The following is a 21,936-nucleotide window of genomic DNA, read 5'->3' as shown; positions in this document are numbered from 1 at the left end:
TTATTTTCTTGAAAAAATAATGGATTTTATTTTGGTTCCATGTTTTATGCTAACATCATTTTTCTTCAAAAGGAAAATTTGGTCATGACTTTTGTTGTGAACTAAATTTCTCTCACTTCCAGGAGGGGGGGCAGTGCTGGGTACGCCCATGACCACATACTTAAGAAATTCGTGTGCAATGATAGATTCATTATCCGTAATTCGTTTTTTCCCGAACCATATAGGACTTCAATAAACGCTAGTCCTTCTTTAGAGCACTTAATTTTTTATGTGTACATCGATACCTCCACTGCATAAACCCACAACAATCGACCGTTGAATCAAATCCGCGCATCTAGTATTATAAGGGCTATAGAGGGATGAGATCGCTTACAAATGTAATCGCATCCAGACCCAAACCTATTCGGGAGCCGAGAGATAAATGAGCGGATTTGATTCGGTGGACGATTGTTGACCGTTTATGCAGTGGAGGTATCGATATGGCTGGTGTCTTAACACCCCCTGCCACACGCCTTTTAGGCGGCTTGCGGGGTATTATGTAGATTTAGATAATTTTCACGTATCTCGTATAAAGACATCCCATATTAAAGGTAAATGAATTGGCAGTACAAACGAAGTACCTTTCCACTCTCCCTGATACTCAGCTGACTCGGAAGGAAATCAAGATTTCCTTGAGTGCACATGTTCGCGTCGGACAACAAATGCATGGACAGCCGGAAGCTAAACCGGTCCTCGGAACAAACCCACCTCTCCTCTCACAACACATTTAGACAGGGCCCACCAAAGAGACCACCCCTCCCTTGGACCGAGCAAGCAGAGGGATGCGATCGCTTACAAATGTAATCGCATCCAGACCCAAACCTATTCGGGAGCCGAGAGATAAATCAAAATAATTACGGGGGCAGGGAAAGCCTGCGATTTAACTCCACGGCCCAATTAGATCCCTCCTCCCAAAAAATAAGAATATAAATAAACAACAGTCGGAACAAAACAATTTCAATAAGAGGCTGAAAGCGAGCGACCCCTCCGTTTTACCCTGTACTGGCCGGTGGGCAATATATCACTGCGCGGGGTCGTAAGTCATGAGATTAACAGTGGGACGTACGAGTGTAGAAGGGAAGCTTGAGGTGCGTGTGAGTAGGATGGACGCCGGAAGGGCTGAAAAAATAAGTACCTATGGAGAGAAGGCAGGGTGGAATACACAAAATCGTTTCAGGGAGGAATATGTTGGGGAGGAGTGGGATAGAGGCAGGTCCATCCAGGCAGGATTGAAACCATTGTTCTGACTGGTCTCAGCTCTCTCAGAGGAAATAAAGAGGCTTAGTCAGGACCCTCATTGTTTAGCTAAGGGATTTCACCCTGCTCCCTTTCCCATCTTAACGTATGTAGCTGCGCCAAATACATGCCTAACTCACCAGTATCTTACTTCACTACTGACCACCTCCGAAGTTGAAATTTCACGTGGGTTTCTCACTGTAGAAAATTGAAAAGTCGTAGCGAAACGAATTCTTGGAACATGCGCAATCCTATTTTAACCAGGTAAAAATAATAAGCCACTAAGTATTTCCACTTTCAGGCTTAATTGAATGGAAGCTTAATTGTCGCAAAAAATCCAAATACTAAGAAAGGACGAAACAAATTTCACACAAAAATAATACGTTCGCCCATTTTAGTCACGTTTTTCACTGTGAAACACTTCTAAAATCTATTCATTTCCACACAGTAATTGCAAATGATGACTATGACGCCCCAATCGCTGGAATTTTCCAATTGAACCATCAAGTTCAATAAATTATTTCGCATACTTCTCCTTGCATTTTCTATTTTAAACAAATTAGAGGTAGATTCATCAAAAGCGATGGACATCACTGCCTTTGTTTCTTGTTTTTACATTATGACGTCGAATAACAAACTTTGATAAATTATGCTATCGTATTTCCATAGGAACAATTATTTTCTTTCGTGGCACAATTTTTCATTTAAAAATAATTCAAATCTAATCTCAAGATTTTGCAAAATAACTCGCGATAAAATCACTGAAAACAGGCTAAATATTGTACAGAAAAGTTCAAATTGACATGTAATTCTATAGGTAGGTATAGGACACAGATATCGCGGTATCAGCATAGCACAGCAATGTAACAGAAAAAAAACTGGTATTGGCACGGAACCGGTTTTTACCCTCTCGCAAGAAATGAAGGGTAGTAGTTAGGACCTTTATTGTTTAGTTAAGGGATAACCCCTCTTCCCTCCCCCTATAAATAAATATATGCATAATATCTCACGCTCAAATGGAGGACCACTGTGCGAACTCATGAACCAGAACGCGAACGTAAACGTCGAGGTCGCATGCACGCGTTTAATGTTCGCCAAGGGTACTCGAGATGAGGGCGGAACAGAGAGGGTGACGCCATTCATGGTGGACAACAATGGGAGGGGAATAAGCGACGCGGAATCCAGGCAACTGGGTGGAGGGAACAGCGCATTGTTGTAATCCGGCGAAATATCCCGAGTTAATCGGGAGGATAACTACTTGACGTTGTTGTTTTTCCCTCTTATGCCGCGTGATCGATGACCACCCTTTCATAATTTTTTTCCACCCCCTTTCATCCCTTGAAATAAAAAATGTTCGTTCATATCATGCGCATATTCTCATATGAATAACGTGGGGTGGGTTTATGGAATGGGTTCGAACCGGCTATGAGGTCCGGTCCAGTTCTGGTCACCGCTTAACTACCCCCCGTCGCGTTAGATGACCACCGTTTTGAAGCAGGGGAGGCAGACGGAAGGCTCTCAGCAGGGATGCAACCCTCTCCTCAACAATGCTCGATCTTGACGCTTCGTACGCCGCACGTAGCATGGAAAAGCGTGTTAGCGTACCCATCCCACAAGCCCAGTGACGGACCCAGAGAGGGGTATTGGCCCCATCCCTCCCCTTGTGCCTGCAACTCGGGTACGCCATATAAAATGCTATTTTTGTTTAGCTGTGGAATATAAAAATTTAACACATAATAGAAACTTACAATGACGTAAAATTTCTAAAAATGTACATAAATGTTTGTTTAAAAAAATAATTCTCCTGAAAATTAGTAATGAAAAAGATTTAAAGCTTTCCCGGGGAAAATCGACTGCGTATAGAGTTCTCGAGATCACCACCGTGTCAGGAACTTCATTACTGCCGACGTTTTGATGTCTGACTCGGCCATCGTCCTAAGGGCAATGAGGCCTGACCAATGCAGTTCCTGACTCGGTGGCGATCCCGAGAACTCTTTACGCATAGTAAGTGTTGTCACAAGCCTCGGAGCCCTCAAAATTTTCGTAATCACCCGGACCCCCACAACTGCTGGGAGATGCACCCCCCAGGCCCCTCACCTAGCCCCCCTGGACCCTATACTGGATCTGCTACTACACGAGCCGGCATCGCTTCGGTTCTTTCCCGCCAGGGATCTCCCAAATGCCACGTGCCGTTGAGTCGAGGATGGAGGAAGTGTTGAGGGAAGGGGGGCCGCAATATGAGTGGAATTACAAGAGAGAGAAGAAAAAAAAGGGTTGAGAAGGGCCGTGGGAGTGTGAAAAGAAGTGGCAGAGGTGTGGCGTGCAGTTTGGACACGGGCGGATTGTCGCGTGCGGCTTTAAACTTCCAAGGAGACATTCCCTCCAGTCCAATAGGCCATGGACGGTCTCTCCAAATTACCTTTCAAATGAACGGGGCTCTTAACCCTAACCAAGATGTTTTTGGGGTCGATATCAAGAATTTGAGAATCTTTCATCACCTGCAAATCAGAGAATGTACCCATACTCGCAACCTGCCAATGGCGATACGGAAAGAAAACAGCTCAATTTGTAAGCAATAACAGGAACATAATTGCAATAAGATAAAAGGGTAACTATTCTTGCCATCAACAATCAAACAGTGGCGACAAATAGTGACCCTCAAAAAACACTGTCAACAATGAAGGACTATCGAATCAGTAATAGATTATTGTTACCCATTATTGACGTAATAATGAGATGTTGATGGGAGAAAACCTCATCTATTGGACTGGCCTGCTTCCCGCGTAGATAAACGGCGACACGTTCTAATTGCCACCGATTCGTGCGCCATAATTATTATTATTCATTGTCGGCCTAGGTGGGGAGTGGGTAAGAGTTCTCACCAGTCAAACCGAAGGTCGCGCGTTCGAGTCCCGCGGGTTGCCCCTTATTTTAACAGGACGCATTTTGTTGTTACAACAACATTATCAAGTGCCAACGTTATTAAAACAACATTATTCATGCTGTTGTCACAACGAAAGGCAGTGTGTTAAAATAAATCGTGTTGAAATATTGTAATGTCTCATTTAACTAATGTTAAGAACTTCCACAACATCGAGCTACACATCATACAATATTTAATGTGGTGCGAACTACGACAGGTCATTTTTTTACGCAAAACTACTCAAGAATTGGCAGGCAGGGTATTAACTCAAATATGTATAGGCATATCCAAATTTTAAGGAAGCAACTTTCCTCTCACAGCGTAGTAGACAACTTCAAATCATCAGAAACTTTAGACCAAGGCAAAACCCCTGCCGTAACGACGCTATGATCCGACCAGTCGTCTAATCAGGTCCACATCACAGACGTTTCAACGAATACACAGCCCTAATCAAGAGAACCAGCCGAGGGACAGACAATCGGACATGCAGACAGACAAAACTCGCCGACGGATGGGATGATGGTCTTTCGGTAAGGTCCACGACAGACGCCGAGTCAAGAGGGCGGGTTCGCTTAACGCTCGTCATTTTTTTCTCCATCCTCTTCCGTTCGCGGCGCAGGGCGGCCATCATCAATTCTCATCACGAGTTGTGACGTGACACATTTCCCCACCAACTGAACCTTGTACGTAGGGATGGACGGTTGAGCTCTAAGGGGGTGAGGTCGGAGTGAACTATGCGTGGCTTTTTGTGTTCGACTACGATCTGGGGAAATCCGTCGTCGAGGGCACTAAAAAAGTTGAATAGACTCCTGGGCGGAGGCTAATCGAATTAACTTCTCACGGGAGGGCAGGGCAAAGGTTTGTGCCGAAAGTTGGCCTCTCTCCATCGCGTCTCTATATCCCACCCGGGCATCATCGCTCTTTTGTTTGATTTTTTGTGAGTTCGTTGGTGGCGCACGCCCGTCGGAACACGAATTGGTGGCAATCAGAACGTGTCGCTGCGGAGAGGTACCTTCACGGGAAGCAGGCTAGTTCAATGGATGAGGTTTTTTCCCATCAAAATCTCATTGTTACAATAATGTCAATAATGGACACTAAAAATCTAATACTGATTCGATTGTCGTTCATTGTTGACAGTGTTTTTTGTTCAGGGTTGTTGTTTACCGTCACTGTTCGATTGTTGGTGGCAAGAATTGTTAGCATTTACCTCATTACAATCTGTGTAATGCTTCTGTGGTTGTTTACAAATTGAGCTCTTTCCTGTCAGTGTATAAGTAGGCTAGAAATCACAGAAAAAATGACCCCTAAGAAACAAACAGCAGACAAAAATATCAAGAAATGGCACAGTAACCAGAAAAGGCTGCAGGCTGCAGGCTACTGGCTATGAACTAATGGCTACGGTAATGACTTAGACGTCAATCTTCTCCGCAATGTTCAAATTCATCATTACCATCGATTAGTTGACCCCTAAATGACCCCTTAAAGTAGAGGCATAGGAGCAGTTGGGAAAACTGTCATACATAGAAGATAGACAATTTAGTGTTTCGAGAATTTTTACTAGCGTTCCAGACGATTATAGAGGAAGTCGATTTGTTGCCGTACCTCGTCTCTTTCACCCCAAACATTGGTATGAATCAGTCAGTCAGCCGGTCAGTCAGTGAAAAACAAAGATATCGTACTGCCCACTTAAATTTGTTTCACAGCTTTTTGTTTGTCATTCGATATGTCGATATCTCTTTAGAAATAGTTTTTCTCGACTTAATTAGGCTTTATTAGTAAGTCAGTCGTCGGAAGTGGGTTTTATGGTATATAGATTCGAGATCTTGCGGGGTTTATAATTTCACTATTATCCTTTTGGAGATCTAATTAGACAGGTAACTCACCTTCCTTGACCCGTCCGCTGTCCGCCGCCTGTCCGTTGGGGAACACGGTTTTGATGTAGATGCCCATCATGCCGCGAGGTGAATCCCTGCCGCCGACGATGCTGAAGCCCAGCCCCTTGTTCCCTGGACCCTTGACGAAGGACACGGAGACGATGCTGAAGGCTGCTGAGCCTCCTTTGAGGTGCCTGGGCAGGGTGCAGAACTTGCTGCCGCCGCCCTCCTCTTCTTCCTCTTCCTCATGGGTCTCCTCGCCGTGACCCTCGTCCTCCTCCTCGTCTTCGGCCGCCTTCGACTTGATCGACGCCTTCTGCTGCGAGAAAGACGTCTGCTGCGGGGAGGGGGTTGCCGACTGCAATAGAAGAGAACAATTAAAACGTCAGCGACAATTTAAAAAGAGTTGGTTGCTCACAGTGTTGACTTCACAGTCCGTGGTACCAGGTTCAAATCCCGGCTGTAGTAGAGATTTTCAGGGACTTCCCGATGCCCCTGCATGAGTATAACATTTTGTTAGGTTCACCTCAGTGGCGTAACGAGGGGGGAGGTCATGGGGGCTGCGAACATCCCCCCCAAATATAAAGATAAATTTCTTTCCTTCATCAAAGAAAAAATATTACTTTAAAAAAGATTTCTTCGACAAATGATGTTTTTTCAATTACGAAAAGTGCTAAAATTAGTTTAAAAGCCTCTACTTGGTGCTCCGTTAAAAAAAAAAATTTCCACTGGTTTTGGACCCCCCTTAACGAAATTCCTGGCTATGCCACTGGTTCACCTTTATTGTAACAGGAAGCATATAGAAAATACTGGTAATAAGGAATAGTATTTGATTAAAAATCATCTTCCAAAAGTAATCATGGAGCAATACAATCGAACATATCTCATTAACTTCCTAAAGTAAATTAAATAAGCCTTTAGATAAAGTTAACTTGCAAGAGTTAATATATTTTATATTTATCACCGGAATAGAGAGATCTTCGATCATCCTCGCGAACGTTTTGCTTTTCATAATACCAATTAGAGATAGATGAGCGCGTATTCCATGAAAATATACAATTTATATCTTCCCTTAGTCAGTAGAGTAACCTGTGCGACCTAATTCGGGCTGATCGGAATTGGCCCACCTAACTTTAAACACACAAGGTGAAGCTAAATGTGACTATTTAAGAATTTAATCATACATAGTTATAAAAAAGGCATAGGTATTAGTGTAGAAATAATTTCACTGCACATGAACCATAAAATGTATCTAAGTTGCTATCGATATGAAGATCTTCTAACAAAGCGGTAACAAGCATTAGAAATCAGTTGCGCTCATTAATTATTTCCTACTCAAAATGTTGACCTGATAGAATGAGTAAATCGATACCGACTTTGATACCATTTAACTCTCAGCGTGAATAATTTTCTAGGTCACCGAATGCCAATTTATTTCCAGGTCCCTTCACTACCTACGAGAGTGAACGCAAATGCTCTTAAGTATACACGGAAGTACGTCGTGCAAGAGGTTGGAAGGCATCCTTACACCGTGGGACGACTACATAATCACACGAGAATGCACCTTCTCCAACGAAGAGGTATTTATTCACCGCCATTCTCCACGGGATATCGTTCGTGGACTCTTACGTACGAAAGAAGAAAAGATCAAAGCACGCCAGCACCTAATTCAGCAAAGACCACTCCATTCCCACGCGTGCAAAGGAGAAGTGATTTCACCGCCTCCTGGTGGGAGCGGTGCCCATACTTTTACTCCTCAGGGCACATTCCCTTCGCGACGATCGACGCGTAACGAAAACAACAGACAATCAATGCACCGGCCGCGTGCCGTTTTCCAGCGTTCGTGCACGGGTGAACGCGTGCAAAATGTGTCCTTCGAGTATGCAGAGGCGGATTTTAAAAATGGAAGCAGCCGACTATGGAAGCTTTGGGTGAAGAATCACGAGGATAAAACCAAATTCACGCCCACTTCACTTCTTATTATTCCCCATTTATATTTTTGCAACTGAGGGGATAACCAAGGGATAAAATTTATTGGAAATAAAGGAATAAAACTTTGTAAGGTTCACTATTATTTTAATGTGGGCACGACCCGGGTTTTGTAACGTGGTTCCATCTTCGTGGTTACATCTTCTTACACCTGAAGATGAAACCAAGTTACGAAACCCGGGCCGTGCCCACATTAAAATAATAGTGAACCTCACAAAGTTTTATTTTTTTATTTCCAATATGGAGAGGTTTCACCAACTAAAGCCTTCAGTTATTAGTTACTATATAAAAGTGATTTTTTTCTAAACGTAGTTAGGTAAAGAAATTGGTTGAAGAACTATACCAGAACTCGGTGGCCAAGAGGTACGAGTGAATCTCTGTTCTGTGCCGACATCGAGTAGAAAAACAAATGCACTGATAAATATCTAGATGATTTAGCTTGCTTTCTTAACCTAATCTGTACTTAGCTCTGTTTAGAAAAAATATATCTCTTGGACCCCTTGGCATCTCACCCCCTCAATTAGAAAAATATATATGAAAAATAATAAGAAGTGAAGTGGGCGTGGATGTTTCTTTTTTGTATGGAATGGTATTTTCATTTTTTCGAAGACATTAGTGTTCATCATAGTGACACATCGTACAACTTGCAATTTACAAGTCTCTCCTCATATTGCTACAGGTATGCTTGTTATAAAATAAAGTTTTACAGAATTTGAAAATCCATCATAATTTGATCAGAGTAGAATCATTCACCACTGCTATGAATCGATTATTTTCCTTCACATAAGAAGAGGCAACTCACTCCACATTTAAACAGAAAAATGGAGTGAGCGCAATTCCCGAGAGAAATCAACATTGGCATTCCATGAATAGTAAAACAATTCATTAAAACATACTAGAGCGAATGTTTGTAGTACCTACTCAATCGGTTAAAGGCGGCATCATACGTATTTTGAGCGACAGAATATTGATTGTACTTAGGTTTCATAAAATGTATTGTAGCCATCAAAAATAAAGATGCGTATATTTTGAAAAATAATCACCGCAAAAAGCTCCTCTCCGTTAAAAATTCAAGGCCAAGGCCTCTTATTACACAGGCAGTAGTGGCAAAGTAAAAGAGCGTAAAAACACCCTCTCATGTTTTTACCGGTGATACAACAGGGGCTATTTTCTCCAAACTTAGAAATGGGAAAATCCAAGTTTTTATGGGTGCATAGGAAAACTCAATGCATATACAGCCCCAATTCCGATTAACGAGATTCGTGAAAATTGCACTTTCATTTTTATTTTATCACACTTTCAATAACAGTTTATCGCACTTTGTCGCGTCTATTTTTTATTTCCATAATGAGGTAGATGACGATGAAATGTAGTGAGTCCACAGTTATATGACGAAATAAAGAAAATTTTAAATAATTATACTATAGAACAATGATAAATTAAGGAATAAGACATATAGTGGCGGAGGCGTAGCTTGCCCGCGCCCACTTGTAGTTCGCGGCCCCATTGAGTCCCAGCCAACTATCAGCTGGCCAGTCGCTCACATGCTTTAAGCGGTGAGTGTCGGCGGAGCATTTAAACGGCGCTCGGCACAAAATGTACGAATTTTGCCGTTGAAAAGGCAAATTTGCGTAAAAATATCATAAAAGTTCAGTCATCGCATCTATGTCGCATGTATTTGCGCACATTGTATCTATATCGCATTTACGATTTCCTCGCATATCTAATGATATTTAATTTCCGGAACCCAGCACTGTTGGTTGATGAGACAATCTACTTCATTGCGCAAAGCCATGTGACCTTCCAACTCGAACTCCCGAAGGCGCCAACAATGAGAAGACTCGTTGCGTGGGGCCAAAGAGTGAATCACCGCGACTGGCGGGCTTTTCGCTTGTGGGAAGACGCGTCATTGGTGGGGTCGAGTCGACCCTCTTTCTTTCTCTCCTTCCATCTGCTGAAGGAGGAGGAGGCGGAGGGGTTGTACACTTTCAATGGCGTCCAATTAACATTCAACCGGATGCCGGTTCACGGCACAGTCACGGCTTTTGCCCAGCTCCGGCGGAAGTTGTGCCTTCGAGCAGGGTGTCTGCCTGCCTACATAAGAGCTCACAGGTTGAAGCCACCAAGCAAAAGGTATAAGCATCGAGGTATAAGTTCAAGGTAAATATCAGGGATGGCAATAAAAACTTAACGAAAGTCAAAACCAGTAAAATTTCAATAGTTTTGTTCCCTGGAGCGAAATGTTGAAACGAAAAGAAATGGATTTAAACCCGGGGAGCTAAACAAAGGGTCGAAACAAAATCCGAGTCAAAACTACTTCGGGTCGAAACTACATAACATTCGTCCAATTGATTTATTGTACTCATGGGGGGGGGGTGTTGCTGAGAAGACATGGCAGAATACATTTGTGGAGAAAAACGATTTTGAATAAATTAAGAAGTTTGCTTAGTTTAAAAATTGGTCATTAATTTTTTATTCAAGACAAAAAACGTGTTTTATGATCCGCCCATTTCGAGAAGTCATGCAAGACAGAGTCCTAGTTTGCCCGAATTTTCAATGATCTAAAATCTTGGATAAAAAATTTGCAAGTTTAAGAACGGAGAGTATTAAGGTAGACTCCAGTTGTGACGTACGGTGAACGGAAGTTGTGAGTAAAATTTTTTTAATAACATAAATTTCATCCCCTACCCACAGATAAAGTTTGGCATTTGCTTTTATCTATAAATGTGAACTCAATAATGAAAATCGCATTTCAACCTCTTTTGCCATCGTGTCTTATCTATTGATTGTTATCTTAAGCGAATTTATATGAAAAATAATGAAAAATTTCAATGTGATTAATTAATTATACTATGATGCATTTGATTTCAATGGATATAAGAGTACTCCCTCAAGCTGTAAAGAATAAAGGGAAGAAATTGCTGCGAGGATAAATTAGAACTAAGACTGGGATTTCGCGCGTTGAGATGACGATACGTACGAGGATGACTCGGAAATAAAAAAGCCTCAAAAATTCATTTTCATTTGACCGCTCTTAGCCCTATTTCAGAGGGGAAAATCAACTTCTTGGTAGTCATAACAAAAAAGATAAATCACCCGCTAAAAAGCAAAGCCGGCAAAGATTACGATATGTCATCCCAGACACGCTTAGTAGGACATTGCCCCATAATTTCGGGAGCAAAGCACTCTCATCAAAAGCAGAGGATGGACGTCTTTTCTGGAGAGGAAGCGCGGGCTATCTCTCCTTCGCGTCGGGACGCGGGCTAGTTTTCTTTTTTTTTCACTTTTGAAGTGCAAGCGCTGGATAATTCAAATTCAAAACGTAAGAGGGTCGCTGAGAAGTGCCGCGAAAGAGGACAACCTTAAAACTGCCATCTGATCAATAGCTTGGAGAGCAGTGTAAAATTTTACACTTACCTTATCCTAAACGGTAACGACTAGCGTAACGTAAGTCATACTTGTTATGCAATATAATCGAATGTACTCCTCGAATTTGAGGGTGACGTATTCAAATGAATGGAAGTATATTCATCGAATGAATGAAATTGAATATGGAACAATGGATTTAAAATAACGGTATATTCCCGCGCAATGAACAGATAGAATAGTCACAGGACTATTTTTTAAAGGACAAACGTTAAAGCAACTTAAAATATTTAAGTCCATGGAATGGCCAAAAAGTGAAGTCGTCCATCGATAAAACTTTACGAAAATATGTAGTTTTCTCGGGAAGCACAAGTTTATTCAGTAAATGCAAATATTCATAGGACTTCTAGTCATGAGCAATATCATAAGATAGTAAACAACTGACAATCATATTCATTTTGAAATGAAAGGTAGTTGAATTTTTCCGCAACAATAAAAAGTGCAACTAACTTTCACTTCAATATATCGAACTCCCACTATATCAGGCCTGAATCAGTTGAACTTCATCGTATCCATACGTAGCATTGAAAGAGATTACGGCGGAAAACCAACCAAAGCTAGCCTTAACAGAGCAACTTTGGTGTGTGTTGGCCAAAGAAAAAGACTTCACCCTACATTGCGAGGACGTCTAGATTGGAAATATTGAAGCATGAAAAAAGATAAAAATTTTCTCACTTTTGGCACAAAATATAGCATTAATCAAAGCTCTGATATGAAATTATGCGCTAGCTGAACTCCTATCATTTTATTCTTTCACTGAATAAGCCAGACTTCAGGAAAAAAAGATTTTTTTTCAAAGTGATACAAAAAAATAAGAGGAATATAATCCGTTTGTTGGCTCGCTTTTTCGAGTGACGGTGTCACGAGGGAAACATGTGAGGGGTGTAACACGCGTGTCTCGCAGACCTTTTCACGTCAAGGCACGCGTGTTTGCTAAGGTCGCATCAAATGCACCAAGGGAGTACTTTTCCACCCTTGCCTCTCTCCAAAGCTTACCAAACCTCTGCTCCCATGTAAACTTTCTGTCCCCTTCTTTTCACTTGTGCCCTTCCCCGTTTTCCCCCTGATCTCCGTTCACATCTACCGAGTCACTGAGACTCTCTATCCTTAACTTATCCAACCTAATCCTTTTGGTGAATGATCGTGTCGGAAACACATCATAATACTATAAAATCCACTTCCGACCACAGACTGACAGACTCGTACAAATGTTTGGAGTGAACGTGGCGAGATACAACAAGAAGTCATCGGATCCACCCCCTCTAAAATAGTCTGAAATCCTACGAATTTTTTTTCGAAACAGTACAATTTCTATCTATTTTAGTGTTTCCAAATGCCTCTATACCTATACTTTTTGGAGGGTTTGAAAAAATCGTTTTCCAAAAATGTCGTTTTTCGGATCAAGACCAATCGAATCGACCAATTCAAAAGAGTTTGAAACCCTAGGAAAATTTGTCTAAACGGTAAATATTCTATCTATTACAGTGTTGACAACTACCTCTATGCCTCTACTCTTTGGAGCATTTGGGGGTCAAAATAATCTAGACATAGAATCGACCACTTCAAAATAGTTTGAAACCCAAGGAAAAATTATCGAAAGGATAAATTTTCCATCTACGTATTACAGTGTAGCCAAATTCAGCTGACTCTCACGATAAAATTTCAAAATTAATTTTTATTAACTTTAAATTTAAACTGAACAGATGGACAAAAATGTTTGAAACACGCCCGTGGCTTACTTCGACGTAAGCTCTACCTTCGCATATCCAAACTTACCTTCGAGGTTTAATCATAGAGTGTAACTGAAAAGACTACTCGCCTATACCATTGATTAAATCTTAATGCTTTGAGAAAACACTGGAGGCAGTTTTGAGTACTGCTACGATTTAGGAATTTTCACTATGGATGGAGCCAATTTAAAATTAGTACCTCAGATATTCGTTCATACAGACGTATTTTTTATGCCCATACGTGTATCAATTACCAAATTGATGTTAAACGTGTGTGTATCAATTTTATCATTTATATTGGGGAGGTTTCGTAGCATGTTTCAAGTTCCCAAAGGCATGGCATCTCAATGAGTCGCGACGCGTACCCAGACAGCATTACTAGATGTTAAGCGAATTAGGCTGGGAGCCGCTGGAGACTCGGAGGCTGCGCGCTAGGCTTAGATTGCTCGAACAATTGAGAATGGATATCTTTAAGAGCGACACGGAGAACATCATCTTAGAGGCTCACTATATTTCCAGGTCCGACAGAAGCGATAAATTAAGATTGATATTTTGCCGAAGGGATAAATATGGTAATTCGTTTTTCCTCGATCTATAAAATGCTATAATAAAAGCTAGTCGTAATATTGTTTTAGACTTTGCTTTTTATATGCAAACGGCTGGTGTCGTAACACCCCCTGCCACACGCCTTTTTAGACAGCTTGCGGGGCAGTGTGTAGATGTTGATGAACAAATACACTAGGGGATACGAGAAACCCAGCACCTCTTCTGGGATCCGAATCCCTGTCCCTCTGCTTTCTGCCATCCCTTCTCAATTCTCACTCACCTCTCCCTTCTTCCTCTTATTTGTTCTCTCCTCTTTCCCCCTTATATCTACACGTATCTCCTCATTCACTAAATCCTCTTTACCTCCTGTAGTCTCCTACCCCCTTGGACGTCTGTATAAAAAAAAGACTGAGCATTCTTCTCCTTCACAAACATTCCGATGGGCGGATTCGGATGAGAGAATTACGGCGGCTCGCTTAAAAAAAATAACGAGACTATTCACTTTAAAGAGATCTGCTTGTCTCGAGAGATTGCATAGCCAGCTAGTTTACTCGCGAAAAAGGCGTAGGTGATGCTATACTGTATCACGCGGGCCACCCTGGAGCACCTCCAATGAAGGGCTTTCTTTTGTCCGGGTTTGGTGGGAATTTACAACTTTTTGTATACAGCAAGAGCTATAAGGTGTCAAAAGGATAGCACCTAAAAACTACGCTATGAATTGGAAAGTGTAAAAAAAAATGGAGCCGTGAATTACAAAATAGAACAAGACCTGTGAGTGAATACTGGAGATATATAATTTGCCCGGGGCCGGAGGGAATTTACATCTTTTTCGTAAACAGCAGGAGTTGAAAAGTGTCAAAAGGACAGCAACTACAAACTACGTTACGAATTGGAGCGTGCAAAAAAGTTGGAGCCGTCAATTACATTATGGCAAAAGTCCTGTCAGTGAGCACTGGAAAGACACCACTTTCTCTCCACGTATTCGAAACTACCAAAGCTATCACTTCAACTTTTCCCTATGTATACTTACGTGTTACGCATATAAGGTATAACTCTATGTACCATCTATGAAAAAATCGAAGCAGTACTACCTACAGAAGTCCCAAATATAAGCTTAACTACTGCCCGTCCCAAATTCCTGCTAAGGTGACTAGTGTCGTTTCGGGAATCATTATTAGATGCACTTATGTATAATATTTTAATGCCTCTAGCGAATATTTAAAAAAATAATCTGATGCTAATCACCACTAGCTCCATAGGCGATGAAGCTGACGAAAAAATATACCAAAATTAATTCTAGTCTTCTTATGAGAGTGCCCTTGATTCTTTTGAATGTCGAAGGACGGCATGCTACAGAATAGATCATAGAAATTGCTCACATGAAAAATCAGAGGTGAAAATGGTTCTTTAGTTGATTAAATTACTTCCAATCAGTAAAAAAATAAAACAATCGTATTGCCTGCTGAATTTAATTGCTTAATCGAGGTAATCGAGGCCACTAATTGGGTATTTTTGATCAAGATTACTTTCCATAGAACATTTGTACTATTGAAGAATAATCGCTGCGACGGTGAGGCACAGAGTACTAAGCTAAAGTCAACCTGAGCACCCTCTAACTACTTCAATGATTGCATTTTCTTATATGAAATTGACACTATGCAAGGACCTCTCCAGCATGCCACTTGAACCGCAAAATAACATTCTACGTTACATAGGTGGGAATTACGGGGTGAGGTATATGTTTAATAGGAACTTAATGGCAGGTAACATTGGTAAGTCTACACCAGCAACTAACTGGGCAAGTTTTGATCAATATCACTTTGCGTACAGTTTTTATACTACTACAGAATAATCACTGTGACATTAAGGCACGGAATACGACTCAGCTGAAGCCGTTCTGAGGACCTTCCAACTACTTGAATGACTTCATTTTTTATACAACTTTCACAATATTGAAGGACCTCTCCAGTACTGCCATTTGAACCGCAAATTAACACTCAACGTTACATAGGCGGGAATAGGAGGTCGAAGTGCATTTTCAATAGGAACTTAACGACGGGTAACATTGGCAAGTCACATCTTCTCCGTTGATTTAAAAATTTTAGGTCACTTTTGCCGGCTGCCAACGACTCCCCTTAAAATATGTCCGCGACCTTCCTTGAATCAAAAACGCTCTTCAGAGTCAAGTTACGCCTTCCCGTCTACCATCCCAGAACTCTACTCGCTATTATAATGTTTGAGCACATTTTTTAATCCACTTGATAGGAGCAATCTCTCGCTATTATGGTCATGGGAGAGAGTCGGAACGAAATGGAGGCGACTGAACCTTAAGTGGTTGAGTGTGGAGAGCAGCGATTTGGACGCTTAAGCATCTAACTCCCTGTCATCACCAATAAAGGGTTATCTCTTTCTCCCTAGCAGAAGCGTCGCCCTTCTCCCACATGTGGTTCAATAAATGTTTAAATTTCGTACAGATTTTACCGTTATATAGGTACCCATCGCCACTGTTTGAAAGTGAAGAGGCACGGAGAGAAGAATGGAAGTGGTAAATAATGTGCGCTGCTGCCAATTTTCTATTTACAAACTATCTTACTAAGAGATCCTCAATCCAAGCGTTCAATTCACTGAGAAGGGAGTGGCAACAGAGGAGACAGATATGACAGTTACGTAGTTTGTTTCGGGCCATACGTCACGCTGCAATACACACTTTCACAAAAGATGTGGCATACCAGCTATGAAGACATTGGAATTATTGGTAAAAATAAAGTACATACCTCCGACAATTCTTGGGAAAATTATAGATGAGAAGGGGTAAATAATGGGCGCTGTTGCCATTTTTTTATTATACTAACTATCTTACTAAGAGATCCTCAATCCAAGCGTTCAATTCACTGAGAAGAGAGTGACAACAGTGGGGACAGTTATGATGAGTTGTTAGTTTCGGGCCATGGATCACACTGCAATACATACTCTCACGAAAGATGTGGTTTATCGTCAATAAATACATTGGAGTTATTGGTAAAAATAAAATACACATTTACGACAATTACGTAATTTTTTTTCAAAATTCGAGTTCTCAAACGAACGAACGAATAAGGATTGAATGATTTCACCGGACAAAAAGGCCGTAATATGTTTCTTCTATCGCTCAGAGCCACACGGTACCAGTAATGGAAAATAAATACTTGATTGGACATAGAAAATCAACTAATATATAACTTCAGTTAGAAAAATTACACTCAGTTGCACTCCGATTAAAATATTTTTTCCATAGCTAAAAGGATAGTTAACCCTCTACGGCTAGTAACCATGCCCACAGGGGAAACTGAAAAGGCATTCATCTGGAAAAATACCCTCCGCTCAAGAACGGAGAACTGACTACATTTAAAATCGTCATTTCCATATATCATCAAAATTCGAATGACTACCCTTGAATACACACTAGTCGTATGAACACGAGGTATTTCGTTCATAAACTAGCAGTCAAACTAACCCTTTTCCTCCTCCGTGTAACCCCCATCAAATATGTCACTGAATATGCCTTTCGTACCATGCTACGTATTATTCTATCTTTTCACATTTTTTGTCCAGTCTCATGAACACGAGGTATTTCGTTCACAAACTAGCAGTCAAATTAACCCTTTTTCTTCAATGTAGCCCTCCTCAAATATGACACTCAATATATATCTCGTAACTTTTCACGCCGGTTGCTCACTAGCAATACTCATCACTTAGTGTACTTATCACGTGGAACTGATCATGATTCACATTGATATTATCACAGCCCACTAAAAGAAAATTGTCCCTCCTATTTATTTTATGATTTATGGGCCGATTTATGTGCTTTGAAGTATAGTTAATTGTTCAAATTAATAATTATGCAGCAAATAAACTCATGAATTTAAAATCAGGATTAATCATACTGTCAAAAACTTATGTATAAATAGATTAAAATTAAAAAAAAGCATATTCATCTACCATAAAAATGGCCTAGCATAAAATTTTACTCGAAGATAGCAAACTTAATTTAAATACTTTTGGCATTTCTCGCCAGTGTCGCTCCAAGTTGGTGGCAATGAGAGGGTTAAATACTCGATCATTTAGAAAAAAAATTAAAACAATGCTAATATTGACTAAATGAGGCATAGCATATGAGATTTTAATTGAATGTTCGAAGTCGTAACAAAACAAATACGGACGCTCGTCCTGAACCGTTTTTTTGTGCAGTCTCATGAACACGAGGTATTTCGTTCACAAACTAGCAGTCACATTAACCCTTTTCCTCCTGTGTATAACCCTCCTCAAATATGACACTCAATATGTCTCTCTCCAGCGAGAGCATCCCTCTTCTGCTCGTCCGGCCACCCCAGCGGAGAAAAAAGGGAGAAATATTCCAGCTCCCCATTCCAGCCGTAACACACAAAACCTTCCTCTCAACCCCTACTCCCAATCCTTCCCTTACTGCTTCGTTCCTCTCTCTCTCTCTCTTCTTTCTTTGCTTTCCCTTTTTGACAGCTTCCACAACCCTTTCTCCCGTCCCAAACAGGCCCTTTAAATTCTCCACTCACAGTGCAGATCCACTCAATCGGGTCCTATGCTCCCCCCCATCCCCCAGACCACCAACCCACATGTCATGCCTCGTGAGCGTCGCAGTAACATATGTCGCTCCTTCCACCCTTCAAAATGATGACGAATCTCGTGCACGCATGACACCCAGGCGACAACACTTGGGTGTATGCGGCATTTATTTATATCACACCAAAAACAGCAATGAGGCCTTTACATTGGGTTTATAAACAAAATAAATTATGTAATTATAATAATGAACATGTATAAAAATATATATCATAAATAACAACCATTTTCAACATATACAATACACAAAAAAGGTCGGTGCCAAAAAGAAAGACTTTTCACTTGGTTATTAAAATTGGTGCGGGAGGCAAAGATGTCAAGAGAGGAAGAAGTATTGGAGATTGAATTGAAAATAAAAGATAGGCGAAAAAAGATCTATGAGATATTGCCAGACGGAAATTGGGCTGGTATAGAGTTTCAGTATTGCGGGTTTTGCGAGCAGGAATGCGTAGTGAAAATAATTTAACTTAAAGTTCATATTTTTGACCAGTATGGAAGCGTGTAAAACGTATGAAATCGCTCCAGGCTAGACGCGGTTGGAAATGCGATATATCCATGATAAAATATATGAACTATAAATGGCAACTTCCACACAACGTGGTACGTTATCATTAGATGAATGAATGAATGAATTCATTACTCCAAACTTAAAAATACACTTTTTTAACACAAAAAATAAAAAGGAGAATTAGGTAGCTTCAGTGGTAAAAAACCAGCATGGAAGCTACCATCCTTAAAAATTAAATTCAAGGCAAGCCAGAAAACGAAAAGAAAGTATACATAATTTTTTGAAACATAATCATTATGAAACATATATGTGACAATAACTTACAATAAACAAGAACAGAGTATAATATATGGACAAAAGATGATAACGTCCCACCTCGAAACCTAGGTCGTACAGTAATTAATTCAAGTGAAATGACAAACTCTTCTTACGTTTCTTTACGTGAATTCGACTCCATGAAGTTAAGCCCAAGAAAACGAATCCTAAGTTTAAGAAAACATTTCTAAGTAAATAAATGTACACAGTAACTGCGTTTAAATGTAACCGTATTAAACAGTATTCAGCGTCAATAACAAAAACAATAGTAAAAATATGAGGAATGGCAAAGTTTTTTTTTAAGATATCATTATGCTGAGTCGATCCCATGAAGTAACGCCCAAGACAACGAATTATAACTAAAAAAACCTTTGTAAGTAAATAAATGTAAACAGTAACTAAGTTAAAATATAACCTTATGAAGCAGAATTCAACATCACAAGACAACAACGACAGTTAAAATATGTGGAATTGCAAACTTTTTTACATTTCATTACGTGAAGACGACTCCATGAAGTTACTCCCGAGACAATTATTCTAATTTTAAGAACACCTATCTAAGTAAATACATGTACACAGTAACTGCGTTTAAATATAACCGTATTAAACAGTATTCAGCACTAAAAGGACAACGAAAGCAGTAAAAATATGTGTAATTGCAAAGTTTTTTACATTTCATTATGTTAAGTCGATTCCATGACGTCACGCTCGAGACAACGAATTATAAACTTAAGAAAATATTTCAAAGTAAATAAATATACACAGCAACCCCGTTCAGCTTAAGGTTGGAAGGCGATATTTGGTGGAACTTGTTGACAGGAAACATAATGAAGATACAATTTTGTATGTTACACAAGAGTTTTTAATACCGACCCAGGTTTCGGCAGTACACACTGTCATTATCGATTATTACACACTCTTATTATCGATATAAGCTCGCAAAATTTTTGTATATTCACCTTGATGATGACAGTGTGTACTGCCGAAACCTGGGTCGGTATTAAAAACTCTTGTAGAACATACAGCAACCCCATTATAGATAAACGTATTCAATGGCTACGGATAACAAAAAAAATAAAAATTACAGCGAGTATATAATTTTTCACAAAAATACTGAGCTACATAAAAGAAACTTCAGCAGAGAAGATGTATTGGAATTAATTAAATTGAAATCTTCACTCATTAGGAGAAAAAGACATCAAGAAGAAATTGGTGCAGAGTGAAAGAAAAAAAATGAAATACTCCGATTATATCACGGTATCGTCAGTGTGCCCAGCCCCACCCAACGTAGCTCTTCCCCCAGTCAATTTCCCATCTCTCCCGGCATGAGATGATACGAAATGGAGGGATGGAGAGAGAGAGATATACAGCAAGGGGTGGTCCCTGGCTTTTTTCCCCGCGCCATAGCCACTCGGCACAAAAACCATCCCAGTGGCAATTCCGAGGTGCCTTCTTCCGTTCTGAGCGCAGACAAACAAGCCGATCCTCCGTTTCCAATCCCCGCACAAGCTTCCCTTTCAGCGAGGCCATCACCACCGCCGAGTCCGGGCCTCCCACTGAGGAGCCCATAGAGAAGCCGTCATGACACCCGCAGGGGGGGAAATATATATATTCGCTTCACTGAATCGGGCAGGTTATTCGCACAACGTGGCTGGGACGAAAAAAAAACACTTCGTTTGGCGTCAATGCCAATAGCTGTAGCATCCCTTTAGTGAAGGACAGGGGTGGGTTTGGCAAATAAATTCTGGCCAGAACCACTGAGATTTTTACCCTTAAAATATGAGTACTTTACTTTGCCCGTTACCGGATCGTGTGAATACGTCCGTACTCTCGGATATTCATGAAATATGACTATCTGAAATAAATTGGATTCGCAAACACACGTGGCACAAATTTGAAAGAAAATATATGTATGCAGTTTCAAATAGAGAATTTACTATCCACGATGACCCAAAAAGTCACAAAATTAAAATCGTAGTTCAACATATAAGAAATTGCTTAATATGCCAAGCAGTAGACCATAATTTGAATTGATTAAACTATGGCATTGATGTAATTTTATCTTGATTCAGAGAAAATATTTTTGTCCGAAAATTAAATTCCATTTCTATAACCTTTCAGCATGGTAAATTTTCAACCTAATGGCCTTCGAGCCTTGCTTCATATTAATACGAGTAAAACGGGTACATAGAGTATTTAATATTTCAATTACATCAAAAAGAGATGAAACCTTTCCTTACACGAAACTGACCTACAATTCCATTTTCCACCGCTTTCACTGCCTTGACTAACAGTAGTCAATACCAGATAGGCTCGATAGTCTGATAGAAAATTTTCAATTAAACAAAAATTCAGTTTACAACCCCATTGAATTCAGTGCCGATTTCAAAGCAGAGTTTTGGACGAAAATTAAACCAAAAAATTAGCCAAATCATAAAATTATTTAATAATACCCCTTAATATGCCGTCAGAGATCCACACCCTAACAACGTAAGGATTTTCAAAAAGAGGTGTAGAGGATTAATATTGGAAAATTAATATCACTGAATTTTAATACTTTCCAGTTTCATTTTGGTAATGTATTTCTCATTTGCTATATTTTTGTTTTTCTTTTTATTTTGTATAACCTGTTACCACCTGGCAAATAGCCAACTTGTAACTTGTACTATATAATAATAATAATAATAATAATACGAACTATAGTCAACATCGGTA

General features: G+C 40.2%; 1 protein-coding gene across 2 annotated transcripts in view; it reads right to left on the bottom strand.

Annotated features, from left to right (window-relative positions):
* Positions 1-21,936, bottom strand: part of LOC124165145 (AF4/FMR2 family member lilli-like) — a 457,820-nt gene that overhangs the window by 23,834 nt on the left and 412,050 nt on the right. For both annotated transcript variants that reach the window (XM_046542452.1, XM_046542453.1), the window contains one exon: positions 6,082-6,430. In XM_046542452.1, the coding sequence (XP_046398408.1) occupies positions 6,082-6,430 (349 nt within the window). The remainder of the gene's footprint in view (positions 1-6,081; positions 6,431-21,936) is intronic.

Source organism: Ischnura elegans, chromosome 9 (genome assembly GCF_921293095.1).
Source record: "Ischnura elegans chromosome 9, ioIscEleg1.1, whole genome shotgun sequence".
Lineage (NCBI taxonomy): Eukaryota > Metazoa > Arthropoda > Insecta > Odonata > Coenagrionidae > Ischnura > Ischnura elegans.
The sequence above is the reverse complement of the archived record's forward strand: the minus strand, read 5'-3'. Positions and strand labels throughout refer to the sequence as shown.